The sequence below is a fragment of the Marmota flaviventris genome, chromosome 15 (assembly GCF_047511675.1).
Source record: "Marmota flaviventris isolate mMarFla1 chromosome 15, mMarFla1.hap1, whole genome shotgun sequence".
NCBI classification, from domain to species: Eukaryota; Metazoa; Chordata; class Mammalia; order Rodentia; family Sciuridae; genus Marmota; species Marmota flaviventris.
In genome coordinates, this window is record NC_092512.1 from 17,241,331 (window position 1) to 17,258,550 (window position 17,220).

At 43.2% G+C, this 17,220-nt stretch overlaps 1 protein-coding gene across 2 annotated transcripts in view; it reads left to right on the plus strand.

Moving 5' to 3' along the window:
- Nucleotides 1-10,593, plus strand: part of Derl1 (derlin 1) — a 30,163-nt gene extending 19,570 nt beyond the window's left edge. The window contains exon 8 of one of the 2 annotated variants that reach the window (XM_071602154.1): nt 8,708-10,593. In XM_071602154.1, coding sequence (XP_071458255.1) covers nt 8,708-8,732 — 25 coding nt within the window. In that variant the 3' untranslated portion in view covers nt 8,733-10,593. Of the gene's footprint in view, nt 1-2,663; nt 4,875-8,707 lie in introns of those variants that run through there. The other variant, XM_027949636.2, reaches the window with a different exon arrangement.
- Nucleotides 10,594-17,220: the final 6,627 nt, after the last annotated feature.

The following is a 17,220-nucleotide window of genomic DNA, read 5'->3' on the forward strand; positions in this document are numbered from 1 at the left end:
TAAAATGAGAGACTTGAAGTCCATGTAGTCGCAATCCCTATGTTCCTTCTTTGCCCTTAGGGTTGGCTAAAAGTGAGGCAGCCAGGGGCAACAGCTCTTTGGGTTTGAATGTCATTCACCTGGTATACTAGTTTTGATATTGAAAAGTTACTTAATAAAACCACCAAACTTCATTTTGTAAGTGGGTAAAGTGAGGGGCTGTCCCTTCTCTCAGGACTGGATGAGGTGAGACGCACTGCTGGGAACACAGCACAGGTACTTAGTAAATAAAAGCCCTGTGCTGGGTTCCTAATGTTGGGGGTGGGGAGGGGTTTGACGAGCCCAGAAGAGACTCTCACACACTTGAGCATGTAAGTAATGTGGCCGTTCTGTCAGTGAAGTAAAAGGCTGTTGAAGCAGGACCAGTTAAATCACCATCTGGGTGTCACAGTCTGCCTGACAATCACGCCTAATCTCATGTCAGGGATATGCAGTAATAGCTTGCATTTAAAAGCTTAAAAAAAACAGCAACAACAACCTTTTGCATCTTGCTCATTTTAGTGTTTTGCAATTCTGTCATTCTTTCAAGGGGTTTGTGGGGGCAGCAAAATGGGAGTAGGTCTCCTCCACCTCCCTTGTACAGGTTAGGAATATGTTTGTAAAAGATTATCGTGAACTGTAGTAAACAGAAACATGTAGTATTGTTGCTATGGGTTTTTTTGGTTGTTTTTATTGTTTTGTTTTTCCTTTAAGAGAATCAAAAGAAACTTCCTTCTCTTCTGAGCCTTGGATTGCCTTCAGGCTAAAAAACAAATGACCAATCTGCTTTCTAATTATCAAAGGATATAATAGCAGCAGGTTTGGTTTTCTGATCTAGGTTTATCAAGTAGAATGGCAGATGCATCAATTAAAAAGCTTGTACTTTGGTGGGCAGCCAGCAGTTTTTTTACTTTAAATGGCCGTACGCTGACGTAAGGGCTTATAGATATTTCTTAATAATGGACAACAAAAGTGTACAAGATTCTAAGGACAAAATTGGTAGCACACTGTATCCTGTGTTCCACTTGAGCTTTCTTTCTTGGTGAAAGCCCTTCTGTTAATTTTTGCATAAAGATCAGATGACAAAATGTAGCTCCTTGCAAAAACAGTAACTGCTTTGAAATTACCATAAATTTTTGTTGATTATGTATAATTGGGTGTCTTTTTATACTAATTACTTGCATTTAATTTCACCATCCGCTTAAGCAATGGAGATGGCTTCCATATTGTTTTAGAGTAAGTAGCAAAGCAGGCAGCCCTAGCATTGCCTTTTTCAGGTGTTTATTATGTATATTATTATATCAGATACAATATTGTATCAGATGTTATAGATGTCCAGAACCCAGCACTTCGGAGTACACTTTGATTTAATGGTAAAACTGTATTTGTTTTACAAGAGTTGAGTTGCTAAGATGATCAGTATTTTGCATTCCATTTAGGAAAGCAGTTATATCTTCTATACATAGTTAATTCTCTGTGTAAAAGGAGTGACCGTGATTTTTTGTGAAGGAGCATGGAGGCAGGGTCATACAACAAATGAGGACCAGAGTCATCTACTGCTGTTAGCAGGAGTCTGCATTTTAGTAAGGAGTGAGTACAGGGCACCAGCTCTGGAGTTGGGCTGCCTGGGTTTGAATCCTGACCGTCATTTTCAAAGAACTTCAGTCTTGCCCCAGTTTTCTCCTTTATAAAGCAAGGCTGATAGTAATGTCCTCCACATAGGGTTGTTGTGAAGACTGGGTGGATTTATAAACATGCAGTCCTTGGTGTAGGGTAACTGCTTCTTGAAGGATAAAGTCACATAGTAGCTGCTGTAGTGTAAGGTTGTACTTGTCACATTTCTTTTGGGAAGTCGCCTGTCAGAGCTTGCTGTGGCTGCCAAGACGGCTCTAAGCACGGTAGCAGTTCATACTCTTTCAAGCAAAATTTAAACGTTAGGATCTGATAAGTAGAATAGGTTTAAACATTCTCAGTTTACTAAAAAGGTAAGAATGGGAAATAATGGGAAAATGCTATTGAGCGTAGGCTTGGGTTTGTTTTCTTAGCTGTTTGGTGACTTCTGATTTGTTAATTTGTAAAGTAAGAAATCATCTAACCTTTCTGGACTTCAGCTTTCCCACTGTCTGGGAGATAGGAAGAAGGTGCTTGAGGGACAGATTATGAGTACAGCCCTAAAGCCTTCTTTACCATTTGGTGGAAATGCTGTGCAGGGCTCAAATGCAGCCCGTGGATTTGTCCTTTGCAGTGAATTAATTTTGTTCTTTGATCCAGTTAGATCCATATTTAGATATACCAAGATGCTATCAGTCATTCTTTCTAGTTGTTGGGCCTGTGGGTGTAATCTTTTTGTTTCCATACTGTTCTGCATGAGTACTTTTATAGTCAGTTAAAAAAGAAATGTTTAGAGTGTGAATTTAACTGAAAGCTTGATAAAGTTAAGAAACATGAAAAGCAAGTGCCATCTGTGGTCAGGGCATTGAGCTAGGTGCTGAAAAAGCAAAGTTAAATAAGGCATTGTCCCTGGCCTCCTTCACCATGACAGATGCCATGGGAACACCCAGGAGAGGGAGATGTGCCGAATGGTGGGGTATTCTGTGGGAGTGACTTTCTTCTCTCCTCTGCCTTTGTTTCCCCCGTTTCTTCAGGTACCGCTGGCTGCCCAGCAGGAGAGGCGGGGTGTCAGGATTCGGTGTGCCCCCTGCTAGCATGAGGCGAGCTGCTGATCAAAATGGTGGAGGTGGTAGACACAACTGGGGCCAGGGCTTTCGACTTGGAGACCAGTGAAGGAGTGGCATCTGGCCTGCCCACCAGCCGTTCCACTCAGGCAACATTTCTTCCCACTGCTGGGTGCGCTTAACAACACCGAGTCTAGCTAACGCTGTTGGACCTGACCCACACTGAATGTAGTCTTTCAGTATGAGACAAATTTTTTTAAATCCTGAAGGAAAATACAAGTGTTCCTCAAGTTTCATGATTCTCATTCAAGTCCTTACTGCTATGAAGAACAAATATCAACTGTGCAAATTTCAAAACTGACTATTTTTTTGGTGTGTTTTCTTCCTTTTCTGTCTGAATAATGGGCTTTAGCGGTTCCCAGTCTGCTGGCACCGAGTTGGGCACCTGGGGTGGGGTTACTAAACCCTGTGAAAAGGATTCTTGTCTCTTTCTTGCACACACACCTCCCTTCTACTTTTCCCAATCCCCTAAAGTTTCAGCTAGTGGGGTTGCCCATAAAATGGTTCTGCCTTTGGCAGACTCTTATTTATTGACTTTGCCAAGGCTTGGTCACAAAGAACTTGTTCACAGTTATTTTCCCCTTTGGTGGCAGAACTGTGACAATAGGGAGAATACTGAAGCAGTGGATAAAAAACTTTCTTAGCTTTGGGGATTGTGCCAACCTGACAGCCACAGCAACCATTAGCCACCTCTTCAGGTGTTCTTAATGAAACACCACGGAGTCAGGATGGGCCCATATTGCTGTTAATGAGGGTTGAGGGTTATAACTAGGTAGTTTTCTAATTAAGTGATCAAAATTTTAGTGGAGTTGCTTCTAACACAGGAGTTCATTTTAAACTATGGTGAACACAATCCTTTTGTGTTTCCTCTGCAGGGCATATTGGCTTTGTGTACCCAGAGTCATTGGATTGTTATATAGGGAGGTTTCAAATCACATTGGCCACAGGGAGATGCTCCCTTTGAGAGGCTCCTGGGCATTGATTCCATTTCATTCTTATTCTGGATGTATGTTCATTGAAGTGCCCTATTAAAATTTTCTTTTTTTTTTTTTTTTTCCCTTTTGCCCTTTCTTCATCAAGTGTTTCAGTTAATTGTGAGAAAAGTGCAGCTCTTCTGTATGTAAATCGTTTTTTAAAGCTAATATAAGCACATCTAAGTGAATCACTCATAATTTGAGGTGTAATGGCTTTAGAGTCATTTGCATTTGAAGGTCTTTATTATTTTTTGAGTCTGGAATATACAGTGTGAATCAGACCAACTTGAATACCCACGACGACTCCTTCATAGGTGAGCTTTTTCCATCAGAGCTCGGCTCATCAACAAATAAAGTTTTTGTAGGCTGCAGTGTTTCATAGTTTGTTTTTATTCTGAAAGCAGACAACTAGGAGCATGGTGAGTGGCTGCCATACTTTGAGTCAGCTAAAAACGATTTTGGACATTTTGATCAGCTTCTTTTCAGGAAAAGTACCCTAACAGTATGGCTCCTTCCCCCATCCCCATTCTTATTAAACTGTGATGTGTGTTATAATACAAAATATGAGTTTGCAAAGAGCTCCTCATTTTTAATAAAGTTTGTGTGTACCTTTCCATATTTAATTTATATGATAAAATAGTAGGTGGAGAGAGTCTGCACCTAAACTGTCAAATGTCCTGCTGTTGACCTGTGGCCACAATAAAATTTATTTGTAAAGTTTTAGAAGCCATTACTCCAATTATATCGCTTGGGCACTCACTGCAGAAGTGGAAACTTGTGTGTGTACGATTCTAATGGTAAGTGAACCAGGGGTTCTGTGCCCCCATATCAACCTATTTGCTTGAGAGCAGTAGTTTTTCTAAAGGTCTATAAGTTTTTGGAATTCTTCAGTTGAAGGCATAATGTTCTTTGAATGAAATTTTATCTCAAACATAGGAAGCTGATAATTTGGTCTTTGACGGGATTACCTATCTTTCTGGGATAATTTTACCAAAATAAATTAGTTTTGACTTGGCAAGGTAAGACATGACAGTGGATTCTCTTTATGAATGGAAAACAAAAATCCTTATTTTGTATAGATGGTATCCCTTTTTGTAACTAATCCTTTTTATTGGTATAAATTGTAAATTAAAATGTACAATTTGAAGGTTGTCTGTGTTAAGTTTCCATGTCCCTTTTGTGCTCTTTTAGACATGTAGTTTATGTCAATTTTCCATCAATGAGCATTTAGTTAATATCCAGTTTTTTGTATTAGGGGGACACAGCAGACCCTTTTGTACACGATTTTGTTCGCATGTTGGAGATGCACAATTCCCAGGTTTTCATGAGGATGCTTCTGAATTTTGGGTTAGGAGTTATATCTGATTGTTAAGGTATTTTAGTAGATTTTACACATGGTTCTGAGTCCTGAAGTCTATAGAATTGGTTTAATCCCAGACTCTAGAAAGCAGATTCTATGACATTCTTGAGCCATCCCCCCCCCTTTTTTTTTGCCTTGGGGGTGAACCATACAAGTCTGTATTCCTGACCTTGGAATAATACATTTATGTGAGGATGGGGTGACAAGAAGCACTGTGCCTCCCTCTTCCATTACTAGGGAAATACCAGAACGATAGGAAGGAAAGATCCTATTTATTTGGAAAGACACGCATTACATTGCCAGGATCATGGGGTTCTGAACTGCCTTTTGAGTAACATCCATCTAATAATAGTTGGTGTTGGAGTGGCCAACATCTTCACTGCCAACTATTTCTGAGCTCCCTTGTTAGATTTTTAATGGTAATTTAATGCTTTGAATAGCAAAAGATTAACCTTTGGGAAAAGTTACTCCTTTCTTCCTAGACTTTTAACTGGTCGCATCTATTGAAGGCTGGGCTGAGCATCTGTGTGAACTGGGAATTTTCTTGTTTGCTCTTCAGAGTGGCTCAGGATTGGGATGGGGTGATACCATGTCCTGGGATTCCTTATGTGTGGTTTAAGTCCAGGGTGCTTTTCCACATGTTCCCCTTAGCTCACATCAATTCTGATCTCACATCTATTCTGTCACCTTCATGTTCAGTACCGAGGTATGCTCCATTGTGAATAATTTAGGCCTGTAATCTGAGGTTTCCCAGTATGGCTACAAGTGAGAATCATATCATGTGGGACTTTGGAAATATTTTGTTATCATTTCTGTTCTACACGTTCTTAAGATTCTCAGTGATTCTGATATTCAGCCAGGTTTGGGAACCAGTGTTTAAGAATGTGAAATAAGTATTAGGTTTCCATTTTCCAGAAAAGGAAATTTAAGATTCAAGAGAGATAAAGTCACTTGATTAGGATTGAGTAGCTAGAAGGTGCCAAAGACAAGATAGGAGTTGGACCCTAAATTTAGACATTTGCTGCTGCTTTTCAGTTGAGGCCAAAGGAGATTGTTTTAGGACATGTTCTGTCTTTGGGGAGTGTGTGTTCTACTGGCAGATGGCTCGGCCCATAGTGGCTACTTATTTGTTGAGTAAGTGAACACGATTATTATATGATTTGACACGCTGCCAGAGTAGAAATAAGTTAAAACTCGAACAGAGTGGGCTAGATTTTGAAAGATACATGATCATTTCCAGGCTGAGTCAGGGGCAGCTATTGTTTCTAGGTAGAGGAAAGAAGAAACCCGGTAAGAACAAGAAGTTTTGGGAAGAGGGAACTGGCTGGGTATAGAATACAGCTAGGGAGTGGCAGGGAAAGGCTGGACAGGTAGATGGGGGCTTAATCTCAACAAGCCTTTTATGACATCACTTGTACTTCATTTTGTGGGCAATGGGGGGACTATTGGAAAGTAACTGGCTGTAGCAGAGGAAATTGGGGGAGAAGGCTGGGCAAGGAGAAACTGCAGCCAAAGCTAGCAGTTTAGGGTCTGCTGCTGTGGTGCAGGTTTAAGATAAGGTCACCTGAGGCAGTGGTACTACGGCTGGGTTATAGATAGGGACCTCAGAATCGCTGGGACTGAATGAGGAAGAGGAGCCAGGGCTTAGATCAAGGGGTTTCTTTTGTAATACTTGTAATACTTCATCCCTAGAAACAAGACAGGTGGATGCCATTTATGCGCATGGTTGGTGCAACACAGACAATTAGATGCTTGGACCAGCCTGAAAATCTAACCACTATTTGTAAATCACATCTCCAGCCCTTTTTATTTTTTATTTTGAGACAGGGTCTCTCTAAGTTGCTTAGGGCCTTGCTAACTTGCTGAGGCTGGCTTTGAACTTATGATCCTCCTGCCTCAGCCTCCCAAGTCACTGGGATTACAGATCTGCACCCAGCTTGTAAGCATATTTCTGTGGAAAAATACATTATGGACTCCAAAATCACCAACCTTAGGGCAGCTTAATGTTTCACCAAAATTAAGGGCCCAATCTATACCTGTAGGCAAGGTTAAATGTCACCTCTGGTGGCCCACTGGTGCCTCATCTCTGCTTAGTGACACTCATCATTTGCTTAGTCTCCTGTGGTCGGTAGGCATCAGTCAGGATAGACTACGTATTCACAGCTGTATCAAGGCTTAGCACAAGTCATATGCAGGTACTTAAGTCTGTTTTGCAGTGAACTGAGATTTGGGCTGGATCACAAGTTGAATAGGGATTTGAACTGTTCAGGGAGATGGCCTAGTCTCCCAGGAACATTAGGGTTTTGTCACTTGTGTAAGGTAATGAGAGTCTCCTGAAACAGGATATTAGAAGAGGTTGGAGATAATGGAAAAATGAATTCAAAATGCTTTAAAAAAAAAAAAAAAAGAAAAAGCATCCATGTACATTGTATAATTATCTGCTACTAGGTATGAGTACTTGGGGTGTTGGGACAAAAGGGGGCTGGTATAGATTGAAGGCAACAAGAACATTTGGGAAGATTAATTGAAGGTATAAATTTAGCTCTCTGTCCCCTGAGGAATTCCCCATGGCCTGTATAAATGTACATGTATTAAATTCATCATCATGTACGTCTACAAGATACTAATTAAAAAAAAAAACCAAATAACTTTAAGTAAATAGCAGATCAGTAGAGTGAAGGGAAAGGAACCGAAAGAGGAAAGGAGGGAAAAGGAGGGTACTGGGGAGGCATTCGAAAAAATTCCATGATTTTTAAAAAATATTTCTTTTAGTTGTCAATGGACTTTGTTTATATGTGGTGCTGAGCATCAAACCCAGTGTGTCACACATACTAGGCAAGGGCTCTACCACTGAGCTACAACCCCAGCCCTTTTTAAATTATGTCAAAGTGAATCCTAATGTTACGTATAACTAAAAAGAATCAGTAAAAAATAATAAAAGCAACTGTAAATGATGCCACATCATGGGCTGAAAATACCCTTGGGGAGTGCGGAACCGAGTTTGGGTGAATGGCGCAAGGCTCATTTAGGAAATGTTTACCAAGCTTAATTTGTCATTTGAAGCCTTCACCTGACCCAGATGAATCTGATCTCTTTGTCAGTGTGTCAGCCTTTTCCTGAGGGCTGGCACTGGTACAATGAGTGTCCTTGTTCATGAAGGGCAATTGTGGTTAGCTTAAGGGAGCCTTTGGATTTTGATATCTTGATATACAAATAGTAAATGTGTCTCTAGGAGTGGAAGATCCATCAGCCTCCTAGCCGAGCCCTCTTCACCCTATCCCAGACGTTCTTCCTTAGAGGTGGCGCAGACCCCTTAATGGAGAGCGGGACTGGGGCTTTTCATGGTCACATGTATTGGGTAGTGATCTTTGCTCAGAAGAGCTCTGGTTAAATTAAGCAAAAATGGAATTTATTGGAAGGATACAGAATATAGATTAGCTCACTGGTTCCAAGGACCTGCTGAGGAACCTCACATGGAAAAGGGGACCCAGAGAGCAGACTTTGATCTCATCACATCTCTAGCTGAGCTAAAACAGCTCTCCTTTTAATTCTAATACTGTTTTCTTCAACTCCTGAGCCTCATTAACCCAGCTTGGACCTTGTGCTTTTCTTGTGACTAGGAATTCGGAAAAAGCACTGGACTGACGGTACCATTATGACTACCACGACTGGGGCGAGGTTACTTTCCAACAACACATCAAAGTGGTCTTGCCTTACGAAGGAAGAAGCGGATGTTGGATCCTGAAGAGCCTCACCTGGCCAGTTAGGGCATGTCAACTGCATGTTTGGCCTCCTGGAGTAGTCTCTGTTTTGCTAGTTTGTTCCAACCCAGGAATAAGGCAGTATTTCCTCCCATTCCCTCCCTCTAACTCTGAACACTAAGCATTAGCAAGCAATCACATTTTGCTAAGGATTTCAAGGGGGAGAGGGTGGAGGGAGTTGACATTAAACATTTCAGGGTAAGTGCCTGCCTGCACTTGAGCGCAGGTACTATGTCTTGGTTTACCATTACATCCCCAAGTACCTGGCATGTGGTTTGGCATGAGGGGTTTTTGAGATAAATATTTGTTGAAGGAACGTATACATCTCTTAACCTAAATTTCTCTTAGCTATTGTGTTAGCTTTTTGTGCTGTGACAAAACACCTGGAGAAAAGCAATTTAAAGGAGGAAAGATTTATTTGGCTCATGGTTTCAGAGGTTTCAGTCTATGGACAGCCAGCTCCATTGTTTCTGGGCCTGTGGAGAGGCAGAACAACATGGCGGAAGGGTGTGGTGTAGCAAAGCTGCTTCCTATGGTGGCTGGGAAGCAGAGAGAGAGAGAGAGAGAGAACAACATAAGTCCTTCAAAATCATGCCCCTTTTCCAAGTAGTTTCCAACTTCTAAAATTCTCACCACCTCTCATACTCCCAATAGTGCCACCAGGTGGGACCAAGCCTACAACACATGTCTTTGGGGATATTCCAGATCCAAATGTAACAGCTATTCCCTCTTTTGCTTTCCATCCTTCCCCTATATGACCTTTCCAGGCCTCTCTATATTTTGGTTGACTTAGCTCTGACCCCAAACTTCTGTGTTCAGCAAAACAAAAGCCTTATAGATAGATCCACCCACCTCAGAAAGGCTTATCGAAGTTACTACATATAAAACAGAGTAGGTCAGGGAAGAAGTGAATTTGCTAAAAATCTTAAGATTCTTTTCTTTTCTTTCTTTCTGATTGAACCCAGAGGCATTTAACCACTGAGCCACATCCCCAGCCACCCCACCACCACTCTTTTTTTTAAGATTTTGAGACAGGATCTAAGTTGCTTAGGTAGGCCCTTGCTAAGTTGCTGAGGATGACTTTGAACTTGGATCCTCCTGCCTCAGCCTCCTGAGTTGCTGGGATTATAGGCATGTCCCATCATATCTAGCAAGATTATTTCTTTTTTTAAAATTTTTTCTTTAGTTATAGATGGACATAATATCTTTATTTTATTTTTATGTGGTGCTGAGGATCAAACCCAGTGCCTCACACATGCAAGGCAAGTGCTCTGCCACTGAGCTACAGCCCAGTCCAAGAATATTTCTTTATGTACATCCTCAGGATTCTGCTATGCCCCCTGTTGTGGGTTGAATGGGGGTACCAAAATATGTACATATCTTCATTCCCAGAACCTATATGTTTGGAAAAACAGGCATTTACAGATGTAATTAAATAAACGTTTTGGTGGTCATCCTGTGTTATCCTGGTGGGCCCTGAATCTAGTGACAAGTGTCCTGTGAGACACATGGGAGATGTGACAGATGGAAGAGGCAAATACGGACCTATAGAGGAGAAGGCTGATGTGGAGATGGAGACAGAGATTGGAGTGATGTGGCCACAAGCCAAGGAATGCCTTCCAGGAACTGGAAGAGCAAAGGAACAGATTCTTTGTAGAACTTTGGAAAAAAATTGGTCCTGCTGACATCTTAATCTTGTACTTCTGGCCTCCAGAACTGTGAGAAAATAAATTATTTTACATCAAGTTTGTGATAATTTGTTATAGCAGCCCTAGGAAACTAATACACCCCCTAGAGTCTTGTAGTAAATTTCCAGCTGTCTTCTTGCAGCTCTTTCTGTGCATTGTGACCCTTTCATCCCTGGAACTCTCAGTTTTACCTCTGGGCTAACAGGGACATTGGTAATCATATTTATCCCTTGAATTGACCTGTCAAGCTCTGCCCAGCACAGAAGGACTGAGCACCATAGCTCAAGTCTGTCTGGCTGGATCTCTTCTTTCCTCCTGAAAAAGCTTTAACTAATTTAGAAGGTAACCACCAGGGTTCTCTCTGCTTCCCAGTATTGGCCTACTTTGTCAGAGACCATTGTCACAGGCAAAACATTACAAAACCAGAACTTTTGGATCTCTTATGTAAGCTCAAAGATCTCTTAGGACAGAGGATACCTTAAAGATTATCTAAATCAGATTGCAAACTATTTTTAGACAGAACTCCTTGCTTGAATGAAATCTCAAGTCTTTCTATGTAAAAAACAGTGCAGCTGATCTAACTTGGGCAGGAAGAGAAGGGTAGGGCCAGTGCTGCTTCAGCTCCACCCAGCCCTCATTTCAGTCCCTTTTGCCTCCATCCTTCAACACAGCTTGTGAAACTTCCCTGACTTCTGTTGTTAAAAAGGATTTTTTTTTTTTCTAATTTGGCTTCATTTCTGGACCACTGCTTCAGAGAGTATGTTGTTTCCTAGTCTGTTGGCTTTTTAAGGATCAATAAAAAACTTTTCTTTCTCAGTTTGGAATCAACCAAGAGTTCAATAAACAAAACCATTCAAGGGAGGGCAGAAATGTTTAACATCATTGCCAAGAAAGGCCAGACTGGAAGATAGGGGTGTGGCCACATGGACCTCCTAAACCTGAACCCCAGGCTTTGAAAGACTCTGGCCGCTGGCACAGCTGGGCAAGGACAGAGTCTTCTGCAGCAGCTTCCCACAGAGAAGAGCGGAGAGAGGGGCTTTTGTGGGTTCAGCTGCTTCATAGGGCTAAGCCCAGCTCCTTTATCCACTTACCAGTTACATAAGTCTTTCTCTTGGGAGAAAAATTAAGGGCTTCTTATTTACGTTTCCTTTTTGGGAAATTGCCTTTCCTCTCTAGAAAGGCAAGGATGAAGACTGACTATTTCTCCCTAGGAGTGTTCCCTCCCATTCCCATTTCCAGTAAGTACAGAGGAGGTTCCACTTAGAGACATAGGGCCCAAGTAAGGCATGTTGGGCATTAGTGAAACAGGTAAGTTAACACCTCTGACAATCCCCAAATCTCCACTGAACGTTACAACAGAGACATTGTCATTCAACTCACAGGCGGTGGGTAGGTGGGTGGGATGGTAGGAGTGGAGGGAGCAGGAATTGAGGAGCGGACTCTGTTCTCTGCATATATTCAAGCACTCAGCATCCTTTCCCTTAGTGTAAAAAATTTTAACTTTTTTGAGTGCCGTGATAAGAACTCTCAGTAGCTCCACCATCTCCCAGGACTTGCATCTCCACTGAGTTCTCAGTAGGTGGTGAACAGGTTGGGGGAGAGAGAACTGAGGGGAGGACTGAGCAGAAGACAGGGCAGGCCGAGAGCAACTTGTATCGGCCAGGGCTCATCCTGTGGTCCCTGCTAACCACGAGGGAAGCTCAGGAGTGTAGGTCTTGCAAGGTGCATAGGAGGAAAGTTAAGTGGAATTTGGAGAACACAAAGCCTGTCTCAGAACAGTGTCACATTCACACTCAAACCAGATGCAGCAGTTCAAGTCCATACTTGGAGAAGTCCAAAGGACAGAACCACAGTAATGCTGTTGCTATTTTTTTTTTTAAGAGAGAGAATTTTTTTTAATATTTATTTTTTAGTTTTCGGTGGACACAACATCTTTATTTTTTAATTTTTATGTGGTGCTGAGAATCGAACCCAGTGCCCCACGCATGCCAGGCGAGCGCGCTATCGCTTGAGCCACATCCCCGGCCCATGCTGTTGTTTTTTTAAAAAACATTTTATTATAGACTGTACGTTCAGAAAATTGTACAAATCAAAAATGTTTAGCTTGGGCTGGGGTGGCTCAGTGGTACAGCACTTGTCTGGCACATTCTAGGCCCTGGTTTCCATCCTAGCTCCCTAAACAACAGCAGTAAAAGTCCAACAAGGCAGACATTAAATCTTTTTTTTTTTTAAGAAAAACGTAGTTTGATGAATTTTTGTAAACTGAACATCTCTGTATAACTAGCACCCTGATTAGAATAGACAATATCAGCCACTTGGAAGCCCCCTTGAGCCTTCTTTCTATCATCAATCCCCCCAAGTGAGCCACCATCCTGTCACTTTATTGATTAGTGTTTTCCTGTTTTTGAGTATTACATAAATGGAATCATACCATATATGTTCTCTTATGTCTGGTTTGTTTTATTTAACATCTACAAGGTTGGGTATAACTAGAATGCTTTCATTCTTGTGGCTGTATCGTATTCCACAGTATGAATCTGCCCTACATTATCCATTCTGTGGGTGGGCATGTGGGTGGGTTCATGACATAATGAATATTGCTACTATCAGCACTCTGGTGTCTGTCTCTGGGTGAGTACATGGGTGCCTATCTGATGGACGTGTACCTACTTTATGAAATTCCTAGAAGTGGAAATTGCTGGTCCACAGGGTATAAACATGTTCAGCCATTGCAGAAACTGCCCGAAACTGTTAGGTTTCCAAAGTGGAGACTCGCTGTTTGATTCCCCAGTGTTGTGGCATGACAGTGCTAACACTTGACTCTCTTTTGACTTCCCGGTGCTTCTTAAAATCTTCATTCTGCTTTGCTCTATTATTTTTTCCCCTCACACCTGAGGCCCCACTGCCAAGAAATACCCACACCCACATTGTTGAATCTCAAGGTTTCCCCCACCTTCCTGGTCTTTCCTTCCTTCCCTGTCTCTCAAGCACTCTCTCCATCTAATTCCCCAAACTTGGGATCAGGCTTGGTCGGAAGAAAGGGAGAAGGATGTGGAGGGGGAGGGAGGGGACATGGAGAGGGGCTGAAGACACAGAGACATATTTCCTTTTGGAGATGGTGGGGGAGGAGAGCTGGAACACTCCATCATTAATAATTTTCCTATCTGTCACACAGAAAAAGGGAGTTTAAGAAAAGCCCTTAAAGATCATTAAGATGAGCTATCTGGAGGAGTGCAGAATCTCATTAATATTCAAATCCTCATGGCGTATGATCAGAAGGAGTCAGGGCTGGAGCTGGGAGGCAAACTCGCCCAACTCCCCATTTGACCGAAGGGAAGGCAGGGCGGTCAGGGAGAGGGCCTTGTGGGTGGGGACCAGGCACGCCAAACCAGTGAGCCCTGGGCTGGGGACCTGGAGCACTTGGCTGGCAGTTCAGTGGTCAGGCCTCTGCCTCCGTCGCTGGTCCTGATTAATGTGCACCTAGGGAGGTGCAGAGGCTTGAGCAGGCCCAACTCTCCCAAGAAATACATAATCATTAATCAACATTACTGGGCCCCACTCAGACTAAGTGGCCTCTTGTGATTAGGAAGGGGTCCTTGAAAGAGAAAAATGCAGTCTTTTAGCATTTTGAGTATTTCGAGTGTCTGCGTTTGACAATGGCTTTCTTGATGGGGAGGGGAGCTCACTGTGCAGGGTGTGTGTGTGTGTGTGTGTGTGTGTGTGTGCATGCCTGAGGAACAAAGGCAGCCTGAGGGTTTGGGGTCTGTGTCGGCTCCTCTGTCCACTCTGCAGGGCGCCTTTCTGTGGAGCCCGTGGGGGGGGGAGGGCAGCTGGGGTGAATTCCCGCTGGTCTTCTTAGTTACACATTCCCAGCACAGCAGGAATGCCACAGTGAGAGGGAGACAATCCCTCCTCACTTCAGAATGGGGACAGCTCCCACCTCAGAAGGCCATTTGAGAATTAGGGAATTAGATGGGTAATGTGGGTGAGCGACGTGACTCTCCTGGCAGGTCGGGCTCCCCTCCCTTTACCACCATGATCCCCTTCAATCTTCAAGATCACCTGGGATAATCCTCAAGATTATCCCCTCGTGTGGAGGGCACTGGACTCAGAGGCAGCCTGAGGGTCCCCTTCCCAATCAGTTGCAGGACCTAAGTCCCTGCCTCTGGTACATATGGAGCGTGCATAAGGGAGGCTGGCGGGACTCGGTAAAGCCTATGCTGCCTTCACCAGCTTGATGACATGGAGCCAGTTACCAAATCTCTGTGTGCTCCAGTGTACAAAAAGGACATGGATAAGAACGCTGATGGCAGCATTGTGTGCAATAAGCCCGAACTTAAAACACCCCACAGTCCAACAGCTATAGAATGGATGAATTTTGGTTGGCCCACCCAGTGGAAAACTATACATCTATGACCATGAACAAAGTACTGCCACAGGTGGCAGCACTGGCAAATCTCGAAACAAGCTGAGTGAAAAAAGCCATCTGAAAAAGAGTAGATAGTGCCTGATTCTATTTATATAAAATTCAAGAATAGGTAAAATAATTTTATGCATTAGTAGTCAGGACAGTTGATTATATTTGGAGCAAGGGGCAGTTGGCGGAAGGGGCCAGTCAGGATCCATCTATAGGTACTGGCAATGTTCTACTTTATTGATATGGGTGATGCTTCACTATATGAAATGTCTTTAATTTTAATTTTTTTGTTTATTCTAATTACATGACAGTAGACTGCATTTTGACAGATTATACATAAATGGAGCATAACTTCTCATTTACATGGTACTAAGCCACTCCAGTGTAATCATACATGTCCATCTCATTCCACCGTCCTTCCCATCCCCACTGCCCCATCCCTCCCCTCACTCCCCTCTGCACAATCCGAAGTTCCTTAATGTGCCTATCTCCCCAACTATGGATCAGCATCCACTTATCAGAGAAAACATTGAGCCTTTGGATTTTTGGGGATTGAGTTATTTCACTTAGCATGTTATTCTCTAGTTTCATCCATTTATCTGCAAATGCCATAATTTCATTCTTCTTTAAGGCTGAGTAATATTCCATTGAAGGGCATCTAGGTCAGTTCCATAGTTTAGCTATTGGGAATTGAGCTGCTATAAACATTGATGTGGCTGCATCACTGTAGTTTGCTGATTTTAAGTCCTTTGGGTATAGACCAAGGAGCTGGGTATAGCTGGGTCAAATGGTGGTTCCATTCCAAGTTTTCTGTGAAATCTCCATATTGCTTTCCCGAGTGGTTGCACCAATTTGCAGTCCCACCAGTAATATGTGAATGTACCTTTTCCTCCACATCCTCACCAACATTCATGATTGCTTACATTCTTGATAATTGCCATTCTGACTGGAGTGAGATGAAATCTTAGATTAGTTTTGATTTGCATTTCTCTAATTGCTAGAGATGATGAAATTTTATTGAACTGTATATTCATGATTCGCAGGCCTTCATGTAAGGATGAGATTCTTTAAAGGTTTGTGTATAAGATTATTGGGTAACCCAGAGAATCACTGGGAAGACTGGAGAGTCAGGCTTGAGGTTGAGCTCCGGGAAATAATACTGATAAGTTCTGCGGCAGAATTGACCCACGGAGAGAGCAGTCACCACTGAGATTTTGGTGGCGTAGCTCCACCATGACCACGTTTGTCTTGGGAACTCGCTCTGGGGGCAGTATGAATGTTGCCCCACACCAAAGCTCTTCCCCGGAAAGGACTCCTTGCAGACCAGAGGTGCTGCTATTCTAGAAGCCCCTGCTGCCACACTTGATGTGTGGGGCTGATTTTACTCCCAGCGGCAAGGGAGGCAAACCAAGTGAGATCATAGCTTCCATTTTGGGGTAGGAGGCAGGAAGTCCTCCGATGTATGAGGAGTGTCAAAAAGTTCAGGGGAGCTAGAGAACAACAGCAAGCGTCCATCCTGCTTGGGTTAACAAGGGCCTTTTGGGGACATGGCTTTATTCTTTCATGGCCCCAAGGTGGATCAGCTGTTGTCTGTTGGCGTCCGGTGCCATACCTGCCCTTTTATACATTTGTCTCTACCACTAAGCCTGAGAAACTTTATTTCCCAGACTCCTTTGTCAACTGTGTTCCAGGTAATTTCTATTAAAAAAGAAAGAAAAGCACCAGTGTGAGATGAGATCACAGGTGGAGGGAGGTAGAAGTAGCACCACTGGGCGCCTGAGGGCCTGGAGGCCTGGGGACTTGGGGGTCTGGGCTCTGGCACATGCCTTCATTTGCTGCCACAGGGGACCCCCCCTCCAATACAAAAGCTCTGTGATCAGCATTCTGATTCTGTGATCAGTATTCCTGATGGACATAGATTGACAGGTGTCCTCAGAGCCATGGGGCGGAGGTTTAGATAGGGGGTCCGTGTGAGGGCTGCGGAGAACTGAGCCTTTCTCCCCACCCGGGGGGTCAGGCAGCCCCCAAGCGTCACTCATGGAGTGATTCACATGTCACTGGAGGAATCTGAGTCCTCTCTTGTGTCCTAGGATACACTCTCAGGCCAGTCACCTGACCTCACTGGTTCCTCATCTGAAAGGTGGGTGGCTTGATGCCTACCTCAAGGTGCTGGGGAGGCTGAATAGACAGGCACCTGGGGGAGCCCTTCGGTGCTGTAGGTAGAGGGAGCTCGCTCACACCTCAAAGAAGGGCTCTTCAGTTGAGAC